General features: G+C 56.5%; 3 protein-coding genes across 5 annotated transcripts; 1 reads left to right on the top strand and 2 right to left on the bottom strand.

Annotated features, from left to right (window-relative positions):
- Nucleotides 1–646: 646 nt before the first annotated feature.
- On the top strand, nt 647–11,838 carry DRP2 (dystrophin related protein 2). Of its 2 annotated transcripts, none has more exons than XM_042876767.1 (22): nt 647–755; nt 2,080–2,213; nt 2,596–2,752; nt 2,942–3,062; nt 3,273–3,541; nt 3,708–3,854; nt 4,118–4,196; nt 4,669–4,729; nt 4,973–5,034; nt 5,234–5,308; nt 6,038–6,239; nt 6,393–6,478; nt 7,011–7,168; nt 7,254–7,420; nt 7,520–7,631; nt 7,847–7,983; nt 8,269–8,334; nt 8,534–8,599; nt 8,735–8,878; nt 9,373–9,610; nt 9,691–9,811; nt 9,885–11,838. In XM_042876767.1, exons 2-22 carry the CDS (start codon nt 2,167–2,169, stop codon nt 10,019–10,021), a joined length of 2,652 nt encoding a protein of 883 aa, XP_042732701.1. In that variant the 5' UTR covers nt 647–755; nt 2,080–2,166; the 3' UTR covers nt 10,022–11,838. The 2 variants fall into 2 exon arrangements, with proteins under 2 accessions (XP_042732701.1, XP_042732700.1); XM_042876766.1 differs by having other exon boundaries at nt 9,882–11,838.
- A 918-nt stretch (nt 11,839–12,756) lies between these two features.
- On the bottom strand, nt 12,757–15,977 carry LOC122182844 (aryl-hydrocarbon-interacting protein-like 1). Its single transcript, XM_042876455.1, has 7 exons — nt 15,882–15,977; nt 15,192–15,371; nt 14,900–15,088; nt 14,658–14,834; nt 14,424–14,565; nt 13,805–14,058; nt 12,757–13,359 (listed from the first exon to the last, which is right to left on the bottom strand). The coding sequence occupies exons 1-7, from the start codon at nt 15,975–15,977 to the stop codon at nt 12,757–12,759; spliced, it is 1,641 nt and encodes a 546-aa protein (XP_042732389.1).
- Nucleotides 15,978–16,513: 536 nt separating this feature from the next.
- Nucleotides 16,514–22,021, bottom strand: TAF7L (TATA-box binding protein associated factor 7 like). 2 transcript variants are annotated; one of them, XM_042876431.1, is made up of 11 exons: nt 21,820–22,021; nt 20,450–20,528; nt 20,212–20,345; nt 19,817–19,943; nt 19,555–19,613; nt 18,447–18,519; nt 17,951–18,067; nt 17,585–17,773; nt 17,388–17,500; nt 17,057–17,116; nt 16,514–16,910 (listed from the first exon to the last, which is right to left on the bottom strand). In XM_042876431.1, the coding sequence occupies exons 1-11, from the start codon at nt 21,883–21,885 to the stop codon at nt 16,866–16,868; spliced, it is 1,062 nt and encodes a 353-aa protein (XP_042732365.1). In that variant the 5' UTR covers nt 21,886–22,021; the 3' UTR covers nt 16,514–16,865. The 2 variants fall into 2 exon arrangements, with proteins under 2 accessions (XP_042732365.1, XP_042732364.1); XM_042876430.1 differs by having other exon boundaries at nt 17,388–17,773.
- Nucleotides 22,022–22,032: the final 11 nt, after the last annotated feature.

Here is a 22,032-nt window from a genome sequence, read left to right as displayed (position 1 = left end):
TTCCTCCTTGCTGGCTTTCTGCAGCCTTCCTCTGCTGTCCTAATCAGTCTGAGCACTTTGCCCAGGCTGCCACAGCTGGCTGAGCCTTGCTCCATCCTGTGGTTCTGGGGCTGGGGGGTTTTGGGAATGGGTAAAGTAGTGGGAGAAGCAGCTGGCAGTGCCACCAGCGGTCAGATGTGCAGGGAGACAGGGAGCTTTTCATTCCCTCCCTGTAGGTGGAGGAGAGCACGGGAACAATGCTGGCCAGCAGGACTGTGGGGGACATGGGGAGCCAGCCCAGAGCCTGCTGGCAAAAACAAACTCTTTACACCCAGATGGACAGGAGTATCCGTACTGGCACCTAGCACTGAGCTGGGGCATGGAGAACACCTTGGGGCTAAGTCTGAAGGGCAGGTTCGCCTTCTGGGTTGTCAAAGCTTGCTGGGACCTGGGTACCCCTACCCCTGGCAATGACCTTCGTGTGCCCCCCAGCCTCAGAGGGTGAGGGGTGTGCAGCGGTGGCACCCCGGGGGTTAAGGCAGGTTGGAGGCTGCAGGAATGCCACAGGCACAAAGCTGGGATTGAGGCTGGCGAGGAGGCACAGCCGCCCCCCTCCAGATTCCTGGGGGGTCAGCGCTGGGGCAGCCCTGTGCTGTGCTCACAGCTGTGCTCACTGCCTCCCAGGCAGCCGCTGCTGCACAGCAGAACCGAGGCAATGTCTGCTCCAAGCAGCTCTGCTGCACCCCGAGCAGGCAGGAGACATCACCAGAGCCTGCGTGAGTCCTGGGAAGAATCCTGCTATGGGGTGGAGGGGGATGTGGGCCCAGGCTGCTGCAGACCTGGGGAAGGGGTGCTCAGGGGATGCTCGGGTAGATGGTAATGATTCTGCCCTCTGCCTGCTTGCAAGGGGTCGTCCTAGGGGGGTAGGTGGCCCATGCCTGGCCACTACTACTGGCTGATCCACAGGTTGTAGTCAGTGTGCTGTGGGCTTTGAACACCTGGGCTGGAAGGGCTGTGGTTGCTGCTAAGCTGCACTGCATACAGGTAGAGCTGCTCTCCTGCTTTGGCATCCCTGAGCGGCAACTCACTTTGGCAACAGGAGGAGCTGCGCAGGCAGACTGTTGGTTTGTGTTTATTTTTCCCCATGTGAGAGCAGCAGTTTTAGCTCAAGTGATTCATTATGTATGGCCCCAAGATCGCAGTGAGCTCTGTGGGCGACAGGTTTCTCTCTTTTTTCAGTGCTCCTGGAGCAGCAGGGTGGGGGAGCAGCCTGCAAACCGGCGTTCGATGCCCTTGGAAGGAGCAAACTTAGCAGAGCTGGGTTTGGCTCCTCCATGAGAGCCAGCACACAGTGGGCACTGCTTGGCCAAGCTCTGGGGCTGGTGGCTCTCCCTGCTTGCTGCTCTGGAGCACTCCAGCAGCCCATTGTCAAGGCAAGGAGTACCAACACCTTCCCTTTGGAAACACTGCTGCCTTCTCTGGAGAAGCTTGCCTGTTGCATGGGCCGTTTGGGAAGCGATAACGCAGTTTGTTGTGGTTGATTAGTCACCTGGGGATAATTAGCCCCCACATGAGTTCTGGTAGCAAAGTAGCATGAGAGTGAATGCTGTGCACAAAGTGCATTGACACCTTGCTTGTAGCAATGTAGTGTGTGAGTGTGTGTGTGTGTGTGTGTGCGTACACAGCGCATGCTTCTTTGGAAAGGAAATCCCTAGCCTTGCTCACCCAAGTCCCATGAGATGCTCTTGGTCCTGCCAGCCCCTGTTGGTATGGTCAGCGAGCACAACGATGCCTTCATTGCCACTGTTAGAGGAAATGGGTGTGAGGCAGTGCTGGGGGCGTAGGGTAGAATTGCTCATTCACTGAGGATGCACAGCACCCATTTTCCAGCTGTGCTGCTGATGGAGATCTGTGCACAACCGGGGCAGATTCTGCTGCTATTTGCTCCCATCGGAGCAGCTCTTGTGCCACTGGTGGTTCTGGGGAGGTGTAGGGGAGAAGCAGTGGTGCAGTCCCACATTTCTGGCACTGGGTGTGGTGCTGTGAGTGCTGGCAGCTCCCTCTGGGCATCACATCCCAGCCAGCTCTGTTTCTGCACAGGTTAAAGGCTCTCAGGATGGCACAGGACCTTCGTGTGTAACCCCCCGGGTTCCTGACAGTGCTGCTGGGCCCCAGGCCCCTCTGGAGATGAATCTTTGTTGGAACGAGATCAAAAAGAAATCTCACAGCCTTCGGTAAGACCTCTGGCCAGCCCCGTGGGCTGCTTGTGCTCACTGGGAGCTTTCCAAGCTCATTACCCATAAGAGCTCAACCTTCAGAGGCTGCAGCTTCCAGCCAGCAGGACAGAGAGCTTAACTGGGGCGTGTTAATCGCCTCTTGCTTCATTGCTGACTCCTGGAAGCTGCTCAGCTGTGTAGACACAGAGCCAAGCCCCCTGCGCTGCCCGGAGCACAGTCCTGGGTGCTCTGTTGCCAGCTGCAATGCACGGGGTGTCTGCAGAGCATCCTTTGCCCAGCACCTCCCACCCACCTGCAGACACAGCGTCCCCATAGCTGGGGGTTCTGTGGGGCCACAGCCCTGTCCTGGTGACCCCACGCTGTCACTGCTCTCCTCCAGGGCTCGTCTGGAGGCGTTCTCTGACCACAGTGGGAAGCTGCAGGTCCCCCTCCAGGAGATCATCGACTGGCTGGGCCAGAAGGATGAGGAGCTGTCGGCACAGCTGCCCCTGCGTGGCGATGTGCTCCTGGTGCAGCAGGAGAAGGAGACGCATGCGGTACGTCCCCGTGTACCAATCTGAGGGCATGCATCTGCACCCATGGCCCTGATGTCACTGAGGAGTCTCTGCAGGTGGCCCATGTGGGCACTGGATGAATAAATCACTGCAGCCCTCAGCCAAAGGGCAGCAGGATGTAATTCTCCAGCTCAGCCTGTCATCTCCTTCATGCCCTGCTCTCCTCTCCAGGCTTTCATGGAAGAGGTGAAGTCCCGGGGGCCGTACATTTACTCTGTCTTAGAGTCAGCGCAGGCTTTCCTCTCTCAGCATCCATTTGAGGAACTGGAAGAGCCAACTTCAGAAAGCAAAGGTCTGTGGAGCCGTCGTTCCTCATTCTCCTATGGCCCTTCTGGGGCTGGACTGTGGGATTGGAGGGGGGTGGCTGGTATGACACAGATTGCTCTGCCTCTTGCCGTAGCACATCATCTTTGTCTGATTCTTTGGTAGAAAATAGAGCTGTGCTTCTGTCCTCGACTCTCATTTTTGCCCTCTGTGTGCCTCACCTGCTTTGCTTTTTCAGATGTGTCTCCCCGGCACCGCATCCAGAACATCAGCCGCTTCGTCTGGAAGCAGGCGAATGTGGCCAGCGAGCTGTGGGAGAAGCTGACAGCCCGCTGCGTGGACCAGCACCGGCACATCGAGCGGACATTGGAGCAGCTGCTGGAGATCAAAGGGGCCATGGAGGAGCTCAGCACAGCGCTGGATCAGGCTGAGAGCGTGCGTGAAACCTGGGAACCCATCGGGGACCTCTTCATTGATTCCTTGCCAGAGCACATCCAGTCAACCAAGGTACTTGTGGCTCTGAGAAGGATCTGGCTTTGGTCTGCAGGAGGGTTGGGCAGCAGCCAGCTGTGACCCCAGCTGACTCCCAGCTTGGAGCAGAAGGATCACATCTGGGTATTGACATCTTGGTTCTCCTTCCTCCCCTGCCTTGTACCTGGATGTGGTGCCGCAGCTCTTCAAAGAGGAGCTCTCTCCCATGAAGGATGGGGTGAAGGTGGTCAATGACCTTGCACACCAGCTCGCCATCTCCGATGTCCACCTGTCCATGGAGAACTCTCGCACCCTGGAGCAGATCAACACCCGCTGGAAGCAGCTGCAGGTGACGTGAGGCGAGGTGGGATCTGATGGGGGTCATTAGCTGCTCTGATTGCATTGACATCTGTGAAAATATGCATAAGGGTGGGATGGAGATTTGGGTTGTACTTCCCCAGCCTGTGGGAGGAGGTTGAAGGCTGAGCAATGTGAAATCCAGGTGAGGAAGATGATTTGGAGCACATCTGGGTCCATCCATCAACTTTCCAAATGGGGTTGCCATCCCAAATGCCCAACGGGTGCCATCACACTCCTCTGTCCATCCTGCAGGCCTCCATCAACGAACGCCTGAAGCAGCTCCAAGATGCCCACCGGGACTTCGGGCCGGGCTCCCAGCACTTCCTCTCCTGTACGTGGGCAGGTCCCAGTGGCTGAGCTGGGGTACAGCAGCACGGGGTGCAGGTCCTTGGGCACAGCGCTCCTGAAAGCTGAGGCAGCACACCTCATAAATCTTGTACCCGGTGCAGGAGGCAGCAGCAACGCTGAGCCCTGTGGGGCTGACAAGTCTCAATGGAGACTTGGTGCCTCTACAGCCCTCATTCTCCAAGCTGGGAGGAAGGAAGGATGATATTTTCAGCTGCCAGAACTGATAAGATGCCTGATAAGATGTGGTGGGAGGGCTGAGGGTCACAGAAAGGCTTCTTTCGTTTAGGGTGGGATGAGCATGGGATGAGCCCTCATCTTCCTGAGGTCTCTCATGGGCACTATCTTAACCTCTGCCAGCACCTGAAGATGGGGGGTTGGGGAGCACCCACCATCAGCAGCACTGACCCCAGGGAGCTCCCAGCTCTGGCCTGACCTCTGCTCCTCTCTCCTTGCAGCCTCTGTTCAGGTTCCCTGGGAGCGAGCCATTTCCCCCAACAAAGTGCCATACTACATCAAGTGAGTGTGCTCTGTGGCAGCAACGGGAGCTGGGGGTGGGCTGGGGGAGGCACCGAGCTCCAGCTGAGACCAGCAGAGCCGTGCCCCAGTGATGGGTACAACCCCCTGGGCATCCCCTATTCTGCTGTGTCCTGGGGGTGCAGCCTGTGGCACCAGCACAGGGGACATCATCCCATGGTCACTTCCTTGTCTCTGGGTGCTTGATTCCCAGCCTGACACCTTGGCTTCCTTCTGTGCTTCCAGCCACCAGGCACAGACCACGTGCTGGGACCACCCAAAGATGACAGAGCTGTACCAGACGCTGGGTGAGGAGCCTGTCCCCAAAACCCCTTGTCTCTGCATGTGGAACAATGTGAGATGCCCTCAGCCCTAAATGCAACGGGGTGTGAGGCTGAGCCAGGCTTGTGCTGGGTGGACATTGTGTCTGAGAGCAGCTGCTGCTTCCTGCCCTGTAGACAAGGATATTTAGTTGTGTTTTTTGTCTTCTTTCCTATGTTACTGCAGCGGATTTGAACAACATCAAGTTCTCAGCCTATCGGACAGCTATGAAGCTGCGGCGGGTGCAAAAAGCCCTGCGATGTGAGTAGGATTTCTCTGCTGGTGGATCTCCTTGGAAGAGGCATTCAATGAGCACAGCCTCTTGTCAGAGGCAGGAGCCCACCAGGAATGTGCTGGGAGATGAGCCCAAGGCTGGGAAGCTGAGCGAAGTCACAGCAGGATGTCTGCCTTGGGGCTAGGGTGTGAGTCAAAGGGATCAGAGAGCAAAGGGGTAAAGAGCCCTTTCCTGTGCTCCTTGATCAGTTCTGGCTGTCTGTATCTCCTTGTTCCAGAAGTGATGTGATCTCTTTCAATATCCACTTGAGAAGGGCAAGGAGGTGGGTGATGGGACTGTCAGGGCAGCGAGTGCTGAACAGGGCTAGGGATGCTGCAAAGCCATATCTGTGAATTTGGGATCCCTGGTGCAACCACCAGCTGGGTCAGGAGAAGGGAGAACTTCCCACACTGTGTTATAATGTGGAAATGGCACGCTGGCTCCGGGACACCTCGAACTTTGCCCTCCCATGCCAGTATCTGAGGGGACTGCTGCTTTTAGCCATGGCAGCAGGGAAGGAAAATGACACAGAAAGTGGCTTGAGAGGCTGGTGAGTATCTGGGGTGGGGTTCACAATGAGAGAGCCATTCCAGGAGCTGTGCCCATGCCGTCCATGTTCTTCCCTACTGCAGCAGAGCTCTGTCTCCTTGCTCTCAGTTCCCATCCAAGTCATTTCCCCCCCATCTCTGATCCCTCTGCCTGTGCTCTCTGCTCAGTGGACATGGTGACCTTGGCCACGGCCCTGGAAATCTTCAATGAGCACGACCTGCAGCCCAGCGACCGCGCGATGGACGTGGTGGAGGTCATCCACTGCCTGACCTCCCTCTATGAGAGGCTGGAGGAGGAGCGGGGCATCCTGGTGAACGTGCCGCTCTGCGTGGACATGAGCCTCAACTGGCTGCTCAACGTCTTCGACAGGTACCAGCCCTGAGGCATCCCCCCACTGCTGGGGCTGCTGTGCTTGGGAGCTGCAAAATGGCCCCAACTGGTCAGGATGGGGCTGGCTGGTGCGGGTTTGCCTTGCTGACCCCTCTGCCCAAAAATCCACCTGTGTTATATCTCACTTTGCAGTGGCCGCAGTGGGAAGATGAGGGCACTCTCCTTCAAGACGGGCATTGCATGTCTGTGTGGGACAGAGGTCAAGGAGAAGTTTCAGTGTGAGTTCCTTGGCAAGCTGGGGGAAGTGGGAGTGCTTTGACTTTCTGGCTTAGCCATTCGCTTCCCAAAAAGAGCAGAGAAGCAGCTTTTGTGCAGTGACTAATCTGCCTGCATCACCTCCCCTCACTCCCTCCCACGCCTACGCCACCCAAATTAGAAGGTGTTTTTGCACAGCCATGGGTGCAGCGTGGGTCCTGCTTGCATGGAGCAGTGTAGAGAATGCCATGGGACAGCAGTTATTCGGTGCTTCTCAAGGGATAAGCTCAGGGTGCATGGCCAGGCAGATGTGTTGATGTCAATGTGAGCCCTTTTGCTGCATTTTAACTGTGGTACTGCAGTGGGACACTGGAAGGATGTGATCACCAATGGGTTAAATCAAGGAGCGATGACTCAAGAGGTCTCTCAGCTACTGGTTATTGGGAGCTGATGAAGTTACTTAATCAACAATGGGTTCCTTTCCTCCTGATTGTAGCAGAGCCCAGCTGCCAGCCATGCATCTCACAGGGCTGTCCCCTTCCTGTCCCTTTGCAGACCTCTTCAGCCAAGTGGCAAACGCAGGCGGGCTGTGTGACCAGAGGCATCTGGGTGTGCTGCTGCACGAGGCCATCCAGGTGCCACGGCAGCTGGGTGAGGTGGCAGCATTTGGGGGCAGCAACGTGGAGCCCAGCATCCGCAGCTGCTTCCGATTCGTGAGTGCTGTGGTGTCCGTCTGTCCGTCGGTGCCCTACGGTGGGTGGCTCCAGCCCTGAGCATCTCCTCCCATCCCTTCCCCAGAGCCATGGGAAGCCTGCCATCGAGGCAGCCCAGTTTCTGGAGTGGGCCAACCTGGAGCCTCAGTCTATGGTGTGGTTGGCCGTGCTGCACCGCGTCACCATGGCAGAGCAGGTGAAGCACCAGACCAAGTGCTCTGTGTGCCGGCAGTGCCCCATCAAGGGCTTCAGGTAGGGGCTGGGATGTAAGTTTGGAACCTCACGGGTACCTCATGGGTCACAGCAGCTCCTCTGCCTCCACTTCTCCCTCCAACCTCCCGATCTCTGCAGGTACCGCAGCCTGAAGCAGTTCAACGTGGATATTTGCCAGACCTGCTTCCTCACTGGGCGAGCCAGCAAGGGCAACAAGTTGCACTACCCCATCATGGAGTACTACACCCCGGTATGGGGCTGGGCTGCCACAAGTGGCAATGCTTAGGCTGATGCTGTCCCACCAATGTCTACCTTGCTTGATTTTGCCCCTCCGTGCCTTCTGAGGGCTGTGTCCTCCTCACTTCCAGACCTATCTCTGCCTCCACTGGGTTTACGCCCATCCCAAAAGGCATTTCCTACCTGAGGATGCCAACCAGCACCTCAGCCACGTTCTTCTCTCCGCAGACCACCTCCAGTGAGAACATGAGGGACTTTGCCACCACGCTGAAGAACAAGTTTCGGTCCAAGCAGTACTTCAGCAAGCACCCACAGAGGGGATACCTGCCTGTGCAGTCCGTGCTGGAGGCTGACTTCTCTGAGACGTGAGTGTGCTGGTGGCTGCGTCACCAAGGAAGGGAGGTGGCATCTCCAGGAATGCTGCTTGGAGGATATGGGATGGAGGAGTGCTGCCCAAGGATGGGTGGAGGTGGATGGCCAAGGATAGAGGGAGCTGGCCAAGGGTTGATGTGGGGGTGCTGCCCAGGGATGGAGGCAGTTTGTTTCAGCACTGGCCCAGCCCTAAGCTATTGCAGGAGGGCAGCCCCTCCAAGCCCTGGCTGTGAGCAAGGACCACGAGTCTTGCTGACTGCTGTGTTCTTTCCTTCCAGACCAGCCTCCTCCCCGATGTTGCCTCACGCTGACACGCACTCTCGGATTGAGCACTTTGCCAGCAGGTACCAGCACTGCTGTGGCACAGAGTGTGGCTGCAGTGGGGTGGGAGTTTGGGGGGCAGATGCTTCCCTGAATGCTGTGTGTCAGCTCTTGGCAGTGGCTTTGCTGCTGGGGACAGAGAGAGGTCTTCCAGGGACTGCTGCAATTAGAGTGCATTCAGCTGACATTCCAGCTGTCTCAAGCCACTTCTATTTCCTCCAGGCTTGCAGAGATGGAAAACCAGAACTGTTCCTTCTTCAGTGACAGCCTGTCCCCTGATGATAGCTTGTAAGTTCTGCCTCCTCTCCATGCTTCTGTGGCTCCATCCCCACCTTCCTAGGGCACCCCCACCTATCCAAGGGTCTTGCAGCCACTTCTAAGCTCCAATGTTCCTCACCACTTTTCCTCCATTTGCTGCAACAGGGATGAGGACCAATACTTGCTGCGTCACTCCAGCCCCATCACGGACCGGGAGCCTGCGGGCAGCCAGCAGGTCCCAGGCAGCCTGCCCATGGATGATAAGGGGGAGCTGGAGCGCATCCTGGCCCACCTGGAGGATGAAAACAGGTTGGGGACACGGGCAGCTCTTCAAGCAGGGGCTTGAGTCTAAGGCGAGGGCTTGGAGAAAGCCAGCTTGGCCCAAAGTGTGGGGTATGGTTTGGAGGATGAGTCCTGAAGCCTTTGGGGAGCACTGAACTCAGTGAGGCCTTGGTGTTCTCCAAGATTCTGTTCCTCAAAAGGTTCCTGCCCTACCTTAGAATGTGTTCCCCCTCTTGAAACCCAAGTACTCCTCTTGAATTGTTTCAAGTGGGCCCTGGCCACAGCTGCCTCTCTCCTCTCTGAGCTCCTGGTGGATGGTGGAGATGCTGCTGGATCACAGCCGAGCACAGCAGGAGGGCTTTGCTTCCCCTGCCTCTGCTCTGAGCCTCTAGGAAGCAGCTGGGTGCCTATTGCCTGCCATCCCAATGAAGTGGAGCTGCAGGCAAAGCCTCCGGGGGGCTCAATCTCTGCATCATCCTCCAGAAAGGAGAGTGGTGGGATTGACCTGGGCTGCCTTGCAGGATCCTCCAGGGAGAGCTGAGGCGTTTGAAGTGGCAGCACGATGAGGCAGTGGAATCCCCAACCTTGGCTACGAGCTCCCCCGAATTGGTGCAGGACCCACGCAACGAGGAGCTCCTGGCAGAGGCACGGATCCTCCGGCAGCACAAGAGCCGCCTGGAGACCCGCATGCAGATCCTTGAGGATCACAACAAGCAACTGGAGTCCCAGCTACACCGGCTGAGGGAGCTGCTGCTGCAGGTACAGAGCAGGGCTCGGGGTGGGCATAAGGTGCGGGATGAGGATGGAATGAGGTTTGTGATGAGCCCTTCTCCCTCCAGCCTCCAGCAGAGTCAAATGGCAATGGTTCAGCAGCATCTTCCTTGGCTTCATCTCCACATCAGTCTGAAGGCGGCCAGGCGAGGGATAAGGAGCACGACACCCCTGACACCGAAGCAGCAGGTGAGGTTTGGAGCTCCCTGGCTGATGGCTGCAAAATGCACGCACCGCTCAGCCCGGCCTTTTCCCTCAGCAGATGAGGTGGAAGCCAAAACACAAGAAGTCAGCGTGTGCCTGGAGGACATCATGGAGAAGCTGCGCAGCGCCTTCCCCAACTCTCGAGGTACTCGGGTGAAATCCCCCTCGCTGGCGTCCTACTGCTCCATCAGATGAGGTTTTTTCCCCTGCGGAGCCCTGCCCCGATCCCACCCTCCCCGCATCGACCGATCCCCCACTGCCACAAGCACAGAGAGGATGAGGAGGAGCCCTCCCACCTGCGAGGACAGCACTCGGAGCCGCACGCTGGGCAGAGGTGTTGGCTCCTTTCTGCCCTATGGGCTCTGTGCTGCGGATGGACAGAGTGACAGCAGCGAGGCTGCAGTGACCGCCTTCAGGAGAGGAACAGCAGCAGTATGAGCTCTCGTGGCTGCGCAAGGATAGCTCTTCCAGCAGGGATGGTTTGGGGTTGGGATGGGGGTGGGGCTGCTTTGTGACCGCCCGCTGAATGCCCATGCATACAGCAAGGAGATGCTGCTTGGTGCCAGCATTAACACACCACAGGGCAGTGCTGCCCCGTCCCACCCCCACCTTCTAACACCTCCTCCCTTCCCATCTCTCTTGCAGGTATGACCTCCCTTATCTAACACCTCCAGAGGCTTTGCCTAACCACTGCCCAGCTGCTTCGCCCCCTCCTCTCCCCATGCTCATGAGCTGCAGGAGATCTCAGGGGAACATCGGGGCTGTGGGGTCACAGCACTGCTCGCAGAGAGGCTCAGAAGGAAGAGCTGCACGGCACACAGAGCTCAGCACCCTGCTCCTCTCTGGTTCTGCCCTTTAGGGTGCTGGGCACCATAACACTCCTGCAGCCACCGAGCAGCCTCCCAGGGGCTGAGCCAACTCTGTAACAGCAGCCGACTGCCGGCCTTGTGGATGGGACTCTGAGAGGTGCTGGGTTTGTGGGGTAGGGACGAGCCCACACCAGAGCTTCAGCCCAACTAGTAGCCTTATCTCGGGAGGATCTTTATAACAGAGCCTTATCATTTAATTTGCATATATTTCTATATATTATATATATATTCTGTACTTAAATACTCTCACGGACTCATGCCATTAAACCCTAACACTGAGTGCAGTTGCACTTCGCTCTCGGTCCAGCCCAACTCCTGCTCCTGCAGGGACCCTTCCCTGTCTTGGTGAGATGATATGGGGGCAGCTTGGGGGGCCAGGCTGGCAGCAGGGCTCTGTCCCACCTGCCGTCCTGGGGAGCATCCTGGGGGCTGCCAGGATGTTGGGCTGTGATGTAGGATCAGGGGCTGCGTTATGTCGAGAAAGCTGCAGAGTCAGGTGCTGTGGGTGCCCCGCAGTGGGAGAGGGTTGGAATGGATAGAAAGGAGCAGCCTTTGGGCATGCCAGGGTGCAGGGAAGGCTGTGTGTTTGTGCATCTCTGCGCGCTGCAGGCTTTGGCTGTGCTGGATGTGCTGTGTTTGAGGAGGGCTGTTGGACCAAGGCAGCATGCTGGGGAGCAGGGAGCTGCGTGCTGTGGGGTTGGCACTTTGGCAAAGGCGTGAAGCAATGGGGGAGGTGTGGGCCTGGTGGGTGGCACACGGTGCCAGCATCCCAATGGTCTGTGGGTCGCTGTCCTGGGGAGAGGATGGAGGTGTTGGGTTGGCCATAGCACAAGGTGAGAGCTGCTTGCAGTGCCCCAGGGGGGGATGCTGACATGGCAACAGGTATATGGCACCCTTGGAGTATGGCTACTGCACAAGATCAGGGCATCCCCATAAAAAGAGAAAGGCAGAATTATGGCAAACTGGCGCAGATCCTCACTGTAGGGAGCTGTGTGCCTGCCCTGTGGGTGCAGGTTTTGGGCTGTGCTGAGGGCAGCAGGGAGGAATGTGGGTGGGCTGACGCTCTGATAACCACGTACTGCTGTCCTGGCTGCTGCTCTCCACCTCTGCTCTGGAAAGAGAATAAATTTGTATTTATACTGAGCCTCCGGTGTGCGTGCCGGCCTCTTCTTTCCATGCTGTTTTCCACTGTACCCCCAGAGCCAGAGCAATGCCTGGTGCTGTGCCATCCTGGAACAGGCCTTCCTGCAGGGCCAAGGACATCCCTCTGCTCAGTGTCACCGCCGGGGCAGAGCAGAAACTGCGAGCAGAGCCGCGGGCAACCTGGCTGCAGCTGCATCCCCTGCCCACCATCTGCATCCATCCTCTTCCAGCAAGTCTGGGGCCATGCAGCAGCTGGGACGCTGGCTGTGCAAGGATGGTACCAGAGAGGAGGAGGTGACAGCAGGGACCCTTGGTGGGGCAGTCCTCTCCCTCTGCCTTTTCAGGCTGCAGCTTCTCTCCCTGGTTTTCTATCCCATGTCCAGTGTCCATAGTGAAGTCCTGGCTGCGGACCAACCCGGGGCTCTGAGACCTCCATCCCAACACACAGCCTTGACCGATGGTGGAAGGCTGATGTGTATGGGTTGATGGTGCCAGGTTGTGGCAGGGGAGTGTTGGGGCAGCTCTCACACCAGAGCTGCAGCCCTGAAAGGAGTTTAAAGTACCTTCCCTCCCACCCCTGTGCTGCAGGCTTCAGTGCATGGCAGGAGCTGGGGGCTGTGATCAAGGATGCCAGGAATGTCCAGGAACAGATCCAGCACACGGTGCCAGGGAAGAGACTTTATTTCTCAGCCAACAGAGCTCAGCAGGACCTGGCTGGAGGCTGAGTGGTGATTTGGGGCAGGGGAGGCAGCAGGAGCTGCCAGGCCCAGTGGAAGAACAGCATTGTTTCTGTGTCACTGCAATGTCCCTAATCTGTGGGAAATGGGATCCTGGCAGCACTGCAGTCCCTCTGCCCCTGCTTTGCCTCCCATGGGCAGCCTTGCACCCTGTCCCCCATTCAGCAGCAACCATCCCCACTCAGGCCTGCCTGTGCCCCATTGCAGGGGCCTCAAGCTCTTTGCTCTCCCTGCACTGTTCCAGGGGTGCCCCCAGTCCTGAGGTTGCACCACCCCTTTCCTCAACTGGTGTGAGGTAGGGGGGCGTTTCTGTTCCCCCATCCAGCTCCTCATCTGCACCCAATGGCCCAGCCTGAAGCACTGCCCCATTGGTTATGTTGGTGGAGGGGAGGTTGTCTGCTTGCTGTCCCCCACAGCTGCCCTTCCCCAGCTCCCCCTGGAATGTCCCCTGGTCCAAATATGCAGGTGCCTGCTCTGCAGCTCTGCCTGACTCCTCCCCAGCCACACTCTTTGCACCAGTTCTGTTAGCCCCACCAGCTTCCTTCCCCAGCATGAGCTCTCCTTTGTCTGATTCCTCACATTGCCCTTCAGCCAGCTTTTCCATCTCTGCTGCTGAGTTCTCCTCTTCTACTTTCTCCTTCTCTTCTTCCTTCTCCACTGTCTCTTCCACCGTCTCTTTCTTCCCTTCTTGTTTCTCCACCACTGCCTCCACTTTTTCTACCCCATCCTCCTCCTCCACATTCCCCACCTCTTCTTCCCCCTCTACTGCCTCCTTCCTTTCCTCCTTCTCCTCCCCCATGTCTTCTTCCCTCTCCACTGTCTCCTCCCTTTCCTCCTCCTCTTCCACTGCCTCTTTCTTCCCTTTTTGTTCCTTCTCCATTGTCTTCTCCTTTTCCTCCTCCTCTGCCTCTTTAACCACTTCTTCTTCCTTCTCCACTATCTCTTTTCCCTCCTCCTCCATCATTACTTTTCCTTCCTCCTCCTCTTCTACCTCCTCCTCATCCCATCCCTCCACCCCTCTCTCTTCCCCACAGCTCTCCAGCTCTGCCTTACAGACACCCAGCTTTACTTCCCCACCCTGTCCCACCCCATTTCCCACCACTTCAGCCTCCCCTCGGGCTGTTCCTCTTCCCCATGCTTCCTTTCCACGTCCATCCCCAGCCATTCCTTGTTCTCCTTCACCAACCCCGACTTCTCCCATTCCCACGCCCTGCTCCCCTCCATGGCACCCAACCTCCTCCTGCTGCTTCCCACCCATGCCAGCCCTCCCCCCCCCGGGGCTGCTGGAAGAGCCCCTGATAACGTTTCCGATCCTCCACATGCTTCTTCCTCATCCTCTCCCCCAGCAGCTTCAGCTCCTTCTTGACGGCGGCCGCCATGGCGGGGTCGAGGTGGGCCACGCGTAGGAAATCCTCCCGCGCCTCTCGCTCGTTCCATACGGCTGCGTGCGCCTTCGCCCGCTTGAAATAGGCCTTGGCATTGTCTGTGGGATGGGGCCAGTGGGGTCATTGGAGCCCCCAGGAACCCAGGTACCAACACGGGTGTGGGGAGGTGGTGTGGATGCTCCTGTGGGTAAGGGGAGCTGGGGACCACGAGGAAGGAGAAACTGGTCATGGGGGTACCTCTGTGGGTAAGGGACTTAAGGAACGTTTGGAGAGCACTGTGGTGGGCTGGGGGGTCAGGGGACGTGGGTGCAGGTGTCATTGCGGATGAGGGAACGTGGCTGAAATGGGACACCATGGGATCCAGAGGACAGGGGCACCGTCGTGGGCACCAGGCATATGTGAGCTGTAGGGCAAGTCCCAGGGGCCACGAGCACACTGTGGGGTACTCAGGGCATATGGGTACCGTTGTGTTTCTGGAGCAGCTCCGTGGTGTGCTCCAGCACCTCGTAGTACTCTCCCAGCTCCAATTGACACTGGCAGTAGTTGAGCACCAGCGGTGTGACCAGGCTCTCCAGCTTCAGCCAGCCTTCTTCCCATGGCTTCTCCTACCCAATGGGGCATCATGGAGGTGCTCATCCCCTTATGGGGGACTAATTGGCCAAGGAAGGGCCAGCAGGGATGGCGGGAGGTGGCCCACCTTGGCCTGGAGGTTCCTCAGGCAGATGACAGCCTCCTGGTACTTCTCGGCTGCGCGCTGGAAGTCCTTTTGGAGGACGAGGCGGTTCCCCTCGCTGTGCAGCACAGGCACAGCCGCCAGCTTCTCCTCCTTGCTCATGGCCCAGGTGTCACGTTTGTAGGCTGAGGGCTCCTCCACCTGTGTGGGCAGTGGGCACTGAGCCCCTTCCCCGTCCGTTCCCCATCACCCTGCCCTCCCCTTACCCGGAACAGCTCCATGATGAAGATGAGGGGCTGAGGTGTCCGCTGCAGTTCATCCAGGTCATTGTAACCCGTGCTGTGGTAGTCAAACATGTTGCCCATGCCGCAGCGGTGCTTCTGCCCTTCCAGGGGGTCCCGGCCCTCCGCGATCCTCCGCATGCCCTTGGAGACCAGGGCGTACATCCCTGTGTGCTGCAAAGAGATGGAGGCCAAGGCAATGCCACACGTCTTCGGGCTGGACAGCCCAATGCGGGATGCAGATGGCACTCATCGTACCCGTGGACCCCTCACTCACGATGGCATCGCACCAGAACTCCGCAACCTCCCCCGTCCTCATGGAGCAGAGCAGTGTCTCCCAGATCTCAATCTTGAACATCTTGCCCACGATGATCTCCATGGGCATGCCGGCCTCCCGGCTGTCATCGATCACCGTCCGCTCAAAGTTGTCCTTCAGTGTCTGGAAGTGGAAAGTGATCTGCCCCCCCAAAAAAGCGTGGTGGTGACAGGGTGGCCTCGTGCTTGGCCTTGGGGCAGGTCTATGGGATAGGAACCCCCCGCCATGGGGCCAAGACATGAGGACAAGCCTGCTGCTGGTGCGATGCAGGTTGGATTGGCAGCTCTCCATCTACAGCGAGGAGACTGTGCCTCCTACCCTCAGCTCAGACAGAAAGCAGCTGGTGGAGCATCGTAATGCCCATCAGTGCCAGATCTGGCTGCTTCCCTTGGGTACCCCTTTTTAAGTCAGCTCCAGGACCTCATGGCATCCACACAGATCTGTCCATTTGATATGGCCTGAGGCTTTTAGAAACCCTATTGGCCCCTCCACTCCCATTTGATGTGTCAGGGAAAGGAGAAGGATTTCCAGCACCCCATCATGGCTGCTGAGCCCCACCATTCCTGGCAGAGCGGCGATGGGCAAGGAGGGAGGTGTCAGAGCTGCTCCCTTCTCTCTTGGGGCTCTGGGATAACAACCAACACGATTTACCTTGCTCCCATCCTGGAACTTCGGCAGCTCCCCTCGGCCTCCGTGCAGGATCTTCTTTCTGACCCCTTCCACATTCAGCAGGTATGTTTCCTCCATGGCTGCCCCCCGGACAGATCCCACACATGCACGCACCCGTGTGCACCCAGGGCCTCCCCAGGCTCAGCGTTCTCCTCGAGGCAGCTCCCTTTCCAGACTACAGGCATGTCATCTCCCAGAGCTGCCACCAGCCTCCTGCTTTCTGTGCTGGCTGCACCCACACTACGGCAGCCCTTTCCCCTTCCTCAGCACGCAGGATAACACTGTCCCAACGTGATGCACTCTGTTGTGTTCTGCCAGCTGCCAAATGGAAATGCCTCTCTAATCCTCTTCCCACCCTGCCAGGTTAATCTGGGATTTGCCTGCCTATTCTGTGAGGAATTAAAGAAACTCCCTAATCAGGAGAACCTCCTTCCTTACGCAGCCTGAGAGTGTGCAGGGTCCCCTTTGCACACAGTTTCCCTTTGACCCAGCTGTGCACAGAGCATTCTGGTGGAAGGAACCCAGCAGTGCCAGGGGAAGCACGAGCCAGGTGGCAAGCTAACAAGAGGCAGTGCTAGCCTGTCCCCTGGGGAATACAGAGGAACAGAACCGGGTTGGAGATGGTCCTTTATTGAGTCTGGTTTGCAGACAAGCATTTCCCAAATTCAGCGACAAGTTCCCACCACATTCGAGACTCAACAAAGTGCACAGAGCTGCACCACATTGACCCAGGGAGAACCAAATCCCTTTTGAATATTTACAGCAACTCCCAAGCATTTGGCTGCTCTCACAGGCCTAATTTTACAGCCAAGCTCAGCACAAGGCACGTAGGAGCAGCACTGGACACAGAACCTCTCGCACTGCCCTAAACTGCAGCAGTGACTGCAGCAAGACTTCAGCATGGGATTGAGCACTTCCAGCTCTGCTTGCTTCCACGTGCCCTGCTGCTCTGGTCAGGTCCATGCCTCACTTCTCCATGAGGGACTCCAGCTGCTCCTGCAGAGATGTCATCTGGGAAGAAGGAGAAAGGTGTCACAGAAACAAAGGGCTGGGCCTCCTTGTGCTGCAGAGTGGCTGCAGACCTTCCACCTGCAGTAGCGGCTGCTTTGCCTGCACACTGCAGGGAAGCATGCCCTCCACTGGGGGAGCTCCCTCACCTGCTGCTTCTCTCGCTCTTCCTGCTGTTTGAACTCATCCAGCACAGCTTGGAGACGGGTCTACGGAGACAAAAACACCAGACCACAATTCTCAAAACACTCTGTGAACAGCTGCTGGTACTTCAAACAGTGCAGTGACTCCCAAACCCTCATCTCCTGCAGTTTCACAGATTGCTTTGCCTCCATGGGAAGATGCAGGAATGTATGGTCACAGCACAATTATTTTTAACCCAGCATGCAAATGCCCCTGGCTTCCACGGTTTTTTCAGGCCACCGCTCAAATCAGTCTATTAAACAAGTGACTTAGAAGAGACCCCGGGGGACCTCTCACCTTGAGGGCTAGGTTCTCTACTTTCATGATGAGATCTTCTTGGCGCTTCCTCCTGTCCTGGGTCTCCTGGAGTTTACTCTTCAGGTTGTCAATCTGTTTCTGGATGCCCATGACTGGAAAAGAGTGAGCAGAGACCTGCAGCACAGGCTGAGCTGCCTGGCACCCCAATGATTCTGCAGCGTTGCCACCTGACTCACCTATCTGGTTGGACCCCTCATTCTCCTGCTGCTGCCCATCGGATTCATTTGGTTTGTCCTGCAGCTGCCTTTCCAAGTCCTCCTCGGTGTCCATGATGTTCAGGTCTTCATCATCGTGATGATCCCGCTCATCTTCATCTTCACTGCTGCTGCTGATGTCGTTGAATATCTCCCGCAGTTCGTCGTGTTCTAAAGAGTGAAGAATGGAAGAGGAAGAACGGAGCTGACAAACAGCCCAGCACCCTGTGCCTGTCATGGGCACCGTCAATACATGGTGTCCATCTCAGCACTGCCCTCCCTCCTTTGGACACTTCCACCCCCATCGGGTTTTACCTCATAAAGACACAGCGGCCCTCCCCACTGTACCTGAGGAGCCATGGCCTTGTTTATGTCCTGACATCCCCGGGGAAGAAATGTCCAGGCTCGTGAGCGAACCATGGTTGTCCACTTCTTTTGTTTCATCTTCAGCAATGACTTCCCAGCCTGACAGTTGGAGCGGATGAGTCAAGGAAAAAATGAATGGGAAAGGTGCAGAAAGCCAAAAACTGCAGCTCATCGCCCACTGCAACAGGCACGGCCTCGCAGTTATGAATACCCACACTGAGCCACCCCAGCCCACCTTTTTGAAGACCTGCCCTCTGCTGTTACTTAAGTTCCTGCTCAGTGCAAGGAAGGTCACCAGGAAGATACAATAAGCTTCGAAAAAGGCAAAAATGAAGTTCACTTCAGTGTCATACTGATTTTACCTCCTAACCTCTGACACCCACAGAGCTGAACTCAGCTCTCTTCACAGCCCCCAGATCATTCATACAGCCTCACCCCCCTTCCCCCACCCAAGCTTCTTTTCCTCCTGAAAGGATACGGACACTGACAGCTTCAGCATCGGTGCTCAGAAGACGCTTCACCTCCTTCTCCACATCAGGAGATTCAATGTACTGCATCAGAGAGGGGAAAGAACAGGCAATCCATCAAACAACTGGTGCAGGGAGCTGTGTGCTGCCCAGCTCCTATCCCCAACCTCCGGACACAGCTCAAGCCTCTCTTCTCTTATTCCTTCCACTTGACCTTCGCTCACGCTCCACCTGAAAAGTGATTTATGCACCTCCAGAACAGTGATCCATATTTTTCAGTGCACATCTCCCTGCTGGGTTGTATGCTCTCACTTTTCTACTACTCTGATGCACCCATCAACAGAACTCCCGAAATAAGGCTTCCTATGTGCATACTGAAAGTGCTCAAAGTGCCATTCACTGATGGATGGTCACCTCAAGCTTCCCATCTCTCTCAAAAGGAGGCTTCATTTGTCACTTTTAAATCAGCCGTGTATCTTAAGGTAGTGACAGCCAATCTCTCTTGAGGGCTATACGACTGCCTGAAATAATTTGTTTCCCAAATGTCATGCAAAATATCACTCCGCTGTGTTCTCAGAAACTGCAAAGCAGAGAGCAGTTCTTCCCAGCCTCATGGTGCTGCATCTCCCCAACACCTTTCCTGGCTTATGCGTTTGTACTGAGGCAGTCTCTGAGCTCCATCTGTTGTCACTCCCCCAGCTGAAGTAACAGCTATTCTATTTGTAGTGCCTGCTTGCTGGGGAAGCAAACGAGCCATGCATAGAGAGAAGATTTCAGCTGGGAAAGCAGGAATGAGTGAAGTCTTACTTCCATGCAACCCTTTCTTCTCTGAGAGCAGGAAGAAATGCACTGTGACAAAGCAGCCACAAGAACAGAGTCCAGCAGTTCTCAGCACAGAGTATTTTCCCACTTCAGGGGCATTTTGGAAACACAGGAGAAACATCCAAGGAAGGCTTTAAGTACACTTGCCTGCTTTCTCCCTCATCTCTGGCAAGGAAACATGTGAAGCAATGCTAAGACACTCTTTAGGACGGACAGATAGTTACAGCTCCAGTGTCTCTGCCTTCTGATTCTCTGGTTATTGCACCTGCACCAGTCAGCACAAGGGAAACAACTCACCTTCTTCTTAGCTGTCTTCCGAAATCGTCTCTTCCGTACATTTTTCAGGGGAAGAGTAACTGCAACAGAGCAGATTGCATGTGTCAGGCAGATGGCCTAAGGAGAGAGCTGGGTCTGGCAAACCTGATCTGCCAAGAGGGAGATGTTCCCTTCAGGAACCCAGACAGCACTAAAAGCAGAGCAGCAGCACAGCCAGCACCCAGCAGAGCTGTGGGGATGTTGGGGCTGTGGGATGGAGAGCGCTGGCAGAGCCTCTACTCACTGCCATGGTTCCAGATGAATTTCTTCTCTCGGTCCTTGTCCTTTTTTTTGTTTGCCTTGGGGTCAGTACTCACAGTCTGCTCTTCCAAAGGAGGGTAGAGATCGCCATCCACGGTGCAAACAAGCATCTGAAACCCCCATATAAACACAAAGGTTGCATATTGCAATGCAAGGACAAAAGGACGTAAAAGCTTTGCTGGAACATGAACAGGGGCTGCCAGAGGGATTCACAGGCACAATCGAAATCCAAACATCAAGGCTGTTTCTGAACTACCAGTATGACAATACAGGAACTGGCCATGTTATACAGGGCATCAATCTATCCGAGTGTACACAGGTTTACTCAGAGTGAGGAGCAAGCAAGGAGCTGCTGAGGCAGGCAAGAACAGCCCATACCTGGCAAATATCTGCTGTCTTATAGAAGGTTTTCTTATCGATGGTTTTTAAGCTCTCAATGATGCAGGGCAGGTCCACCAGCTTGGCTGCCAGCGGCACTCGATCCACACGAACGATCCCATGGCGCCCATCAGCTGTGGAAAGCCACGGGACAGGTTAGTTGGGAAGGTTGGAGAGGAGGAAAAACATTGTCCCAGAAGCAGCAGTGAGGCACTGGCACAGGCTGCCTCTCACTCACCGTGCAGCTCAATGGTGAGTCTGTCTTTCAGGTTGACGCTCCCGGACTGAACTGCTCTCCTCACAGTGGAGGCATATTCCTGAAATGATCGGGCAGGGTTATGCTGGGACTTGGGGGGTTGCTGCCCTTAAAGCCACTGAAGGATTGTGTCCAGTCTAGGTTAGATATTAGGAGGAAGTTTTTCACCCACAGGGTGGTGAGGCACTGGAACAGGTTGCCCAAGGAGGCTGTGGATGCCCCATCCCTGCAGGCATTCAAGGCCAGGCTGGAGGTGGCTCTGGGCAGCCTGGGCTGCTGGTTGGTGACCTGCACACAGCAGGGGGTTGGAACTGGATGAGCACTGTGCTCCTTTGCAACCCAGGCCATTCTGTGAGTCTATGATACCCAGCTTTAAACAACACTGCCAACCCAAGGCAGAAAAACAATTCTAAAAGCCAGCCTACAATCTGCAGGGAAAGCTGTACCCTCCTCCAAGAATCATGCATTAATCTCACAGGCCCACTACTCCTTGTGTGCCTCTTCCCCTCAAGAAAAATGAAGCTGGGACAGCACTGTGAGGCCCTGACAGCGAAATCCTGCACAGCAGCTGGGGGTACAGCTGCTCTTAGCATCCTCATGTGGTCTCATGATCCACAGCCTCACGTTAAGCACATGCAAAATAGCGTTAAGCATGCTGACAGCAATAACCACTAACGACTTATCATTTGGTAATCATAGGATGGCTTGCATTGGAAGGGACCTCAAAACCCACCCAGTTGCAACCCACTGCCATGGGCTGGCTGCCCCCAAGCAGCTCAAGGCATCCAGGGCACCTCCAGGAATGGGGCACCCACAGCTCCATGCAGCAATGCAGGGCCTCACCACCCTCTGAGCAAAGGATTTCCTCCTGACATCCAACCAAAATCTCCCCTCTTTCAGTTTTACACCATTCCCCTTTGTCCTATCACTATGCGGAGTCAATTCTCCTCCTGTTTGTGAGCTCCCCCAACTGCAGGGAGGTCTCCCCAGAGCCCCTTCCTCCCCAGGCCGAGCACCCCCAGCTCTCAGCCTGTCCTATAGCAGAGCTGCTCCAACCTGTGAGCACCTCGCTCCCATCTCCGGACCCTTCCTGCTCTGGGAGCCCCGGGTCCGCTCACAGCACTCCATACAGCGCTTTACAAGGGCAGAGTAGAGGGTAACAACCCTCCCCTCCGTCTGCCAGCCCTCTTTAGGACGCAGCCCAGCACGCAATCGGCAGGCACACACTGCTGCCTCGCAGGGCTCTCTCCCAGCCCCGTTATCCCCTCTTTCACCCCGTTCAGCCCCACGGAGCCCCGCGCTCTGCTCTGCAGCAGTAGGGCTGTTGGGACGGAGCGGACAGCGGCGCTCACCGGCGGCAGCCGCAGCACGAATTGGCTCTCCAGCTCATGCGGAGCGTCGTCCTTGCTCTTACTCATCCTTTTTGCCTCTCGCCTTAAAGGAAACAACAAGATGGAGCCGAGAACTCCACGGCTGGAAGCGAATCCATAAAAGCGCCGGGCCCGGCCTGGCTCCCGACGCAACCCTCAGCTCCGGCCGCCGCTCCGCGCAACGCCGGGCGGGGC

Source organism: Lagopus leucura, unplaced genomic scaffold, assembly GCF_019238085.1.
Source record: "Lagopus leucura isolate 7727_CA_CO unplaced genomic scaffold, USGS_WTPT01 Super-Scaffold_100016, whole genome shotgun sequence".
NCBI lineage: Eukaryota > Metazoa > Chordata > Aves > Galliformes > Phasianidae > Lagopus > Lagopus leucura.
The sequence above is the reverse complement of the archived record's forward strand: the minus strand, read 5'-3'. Positions and strand labels throughout refer to the sequence as shown.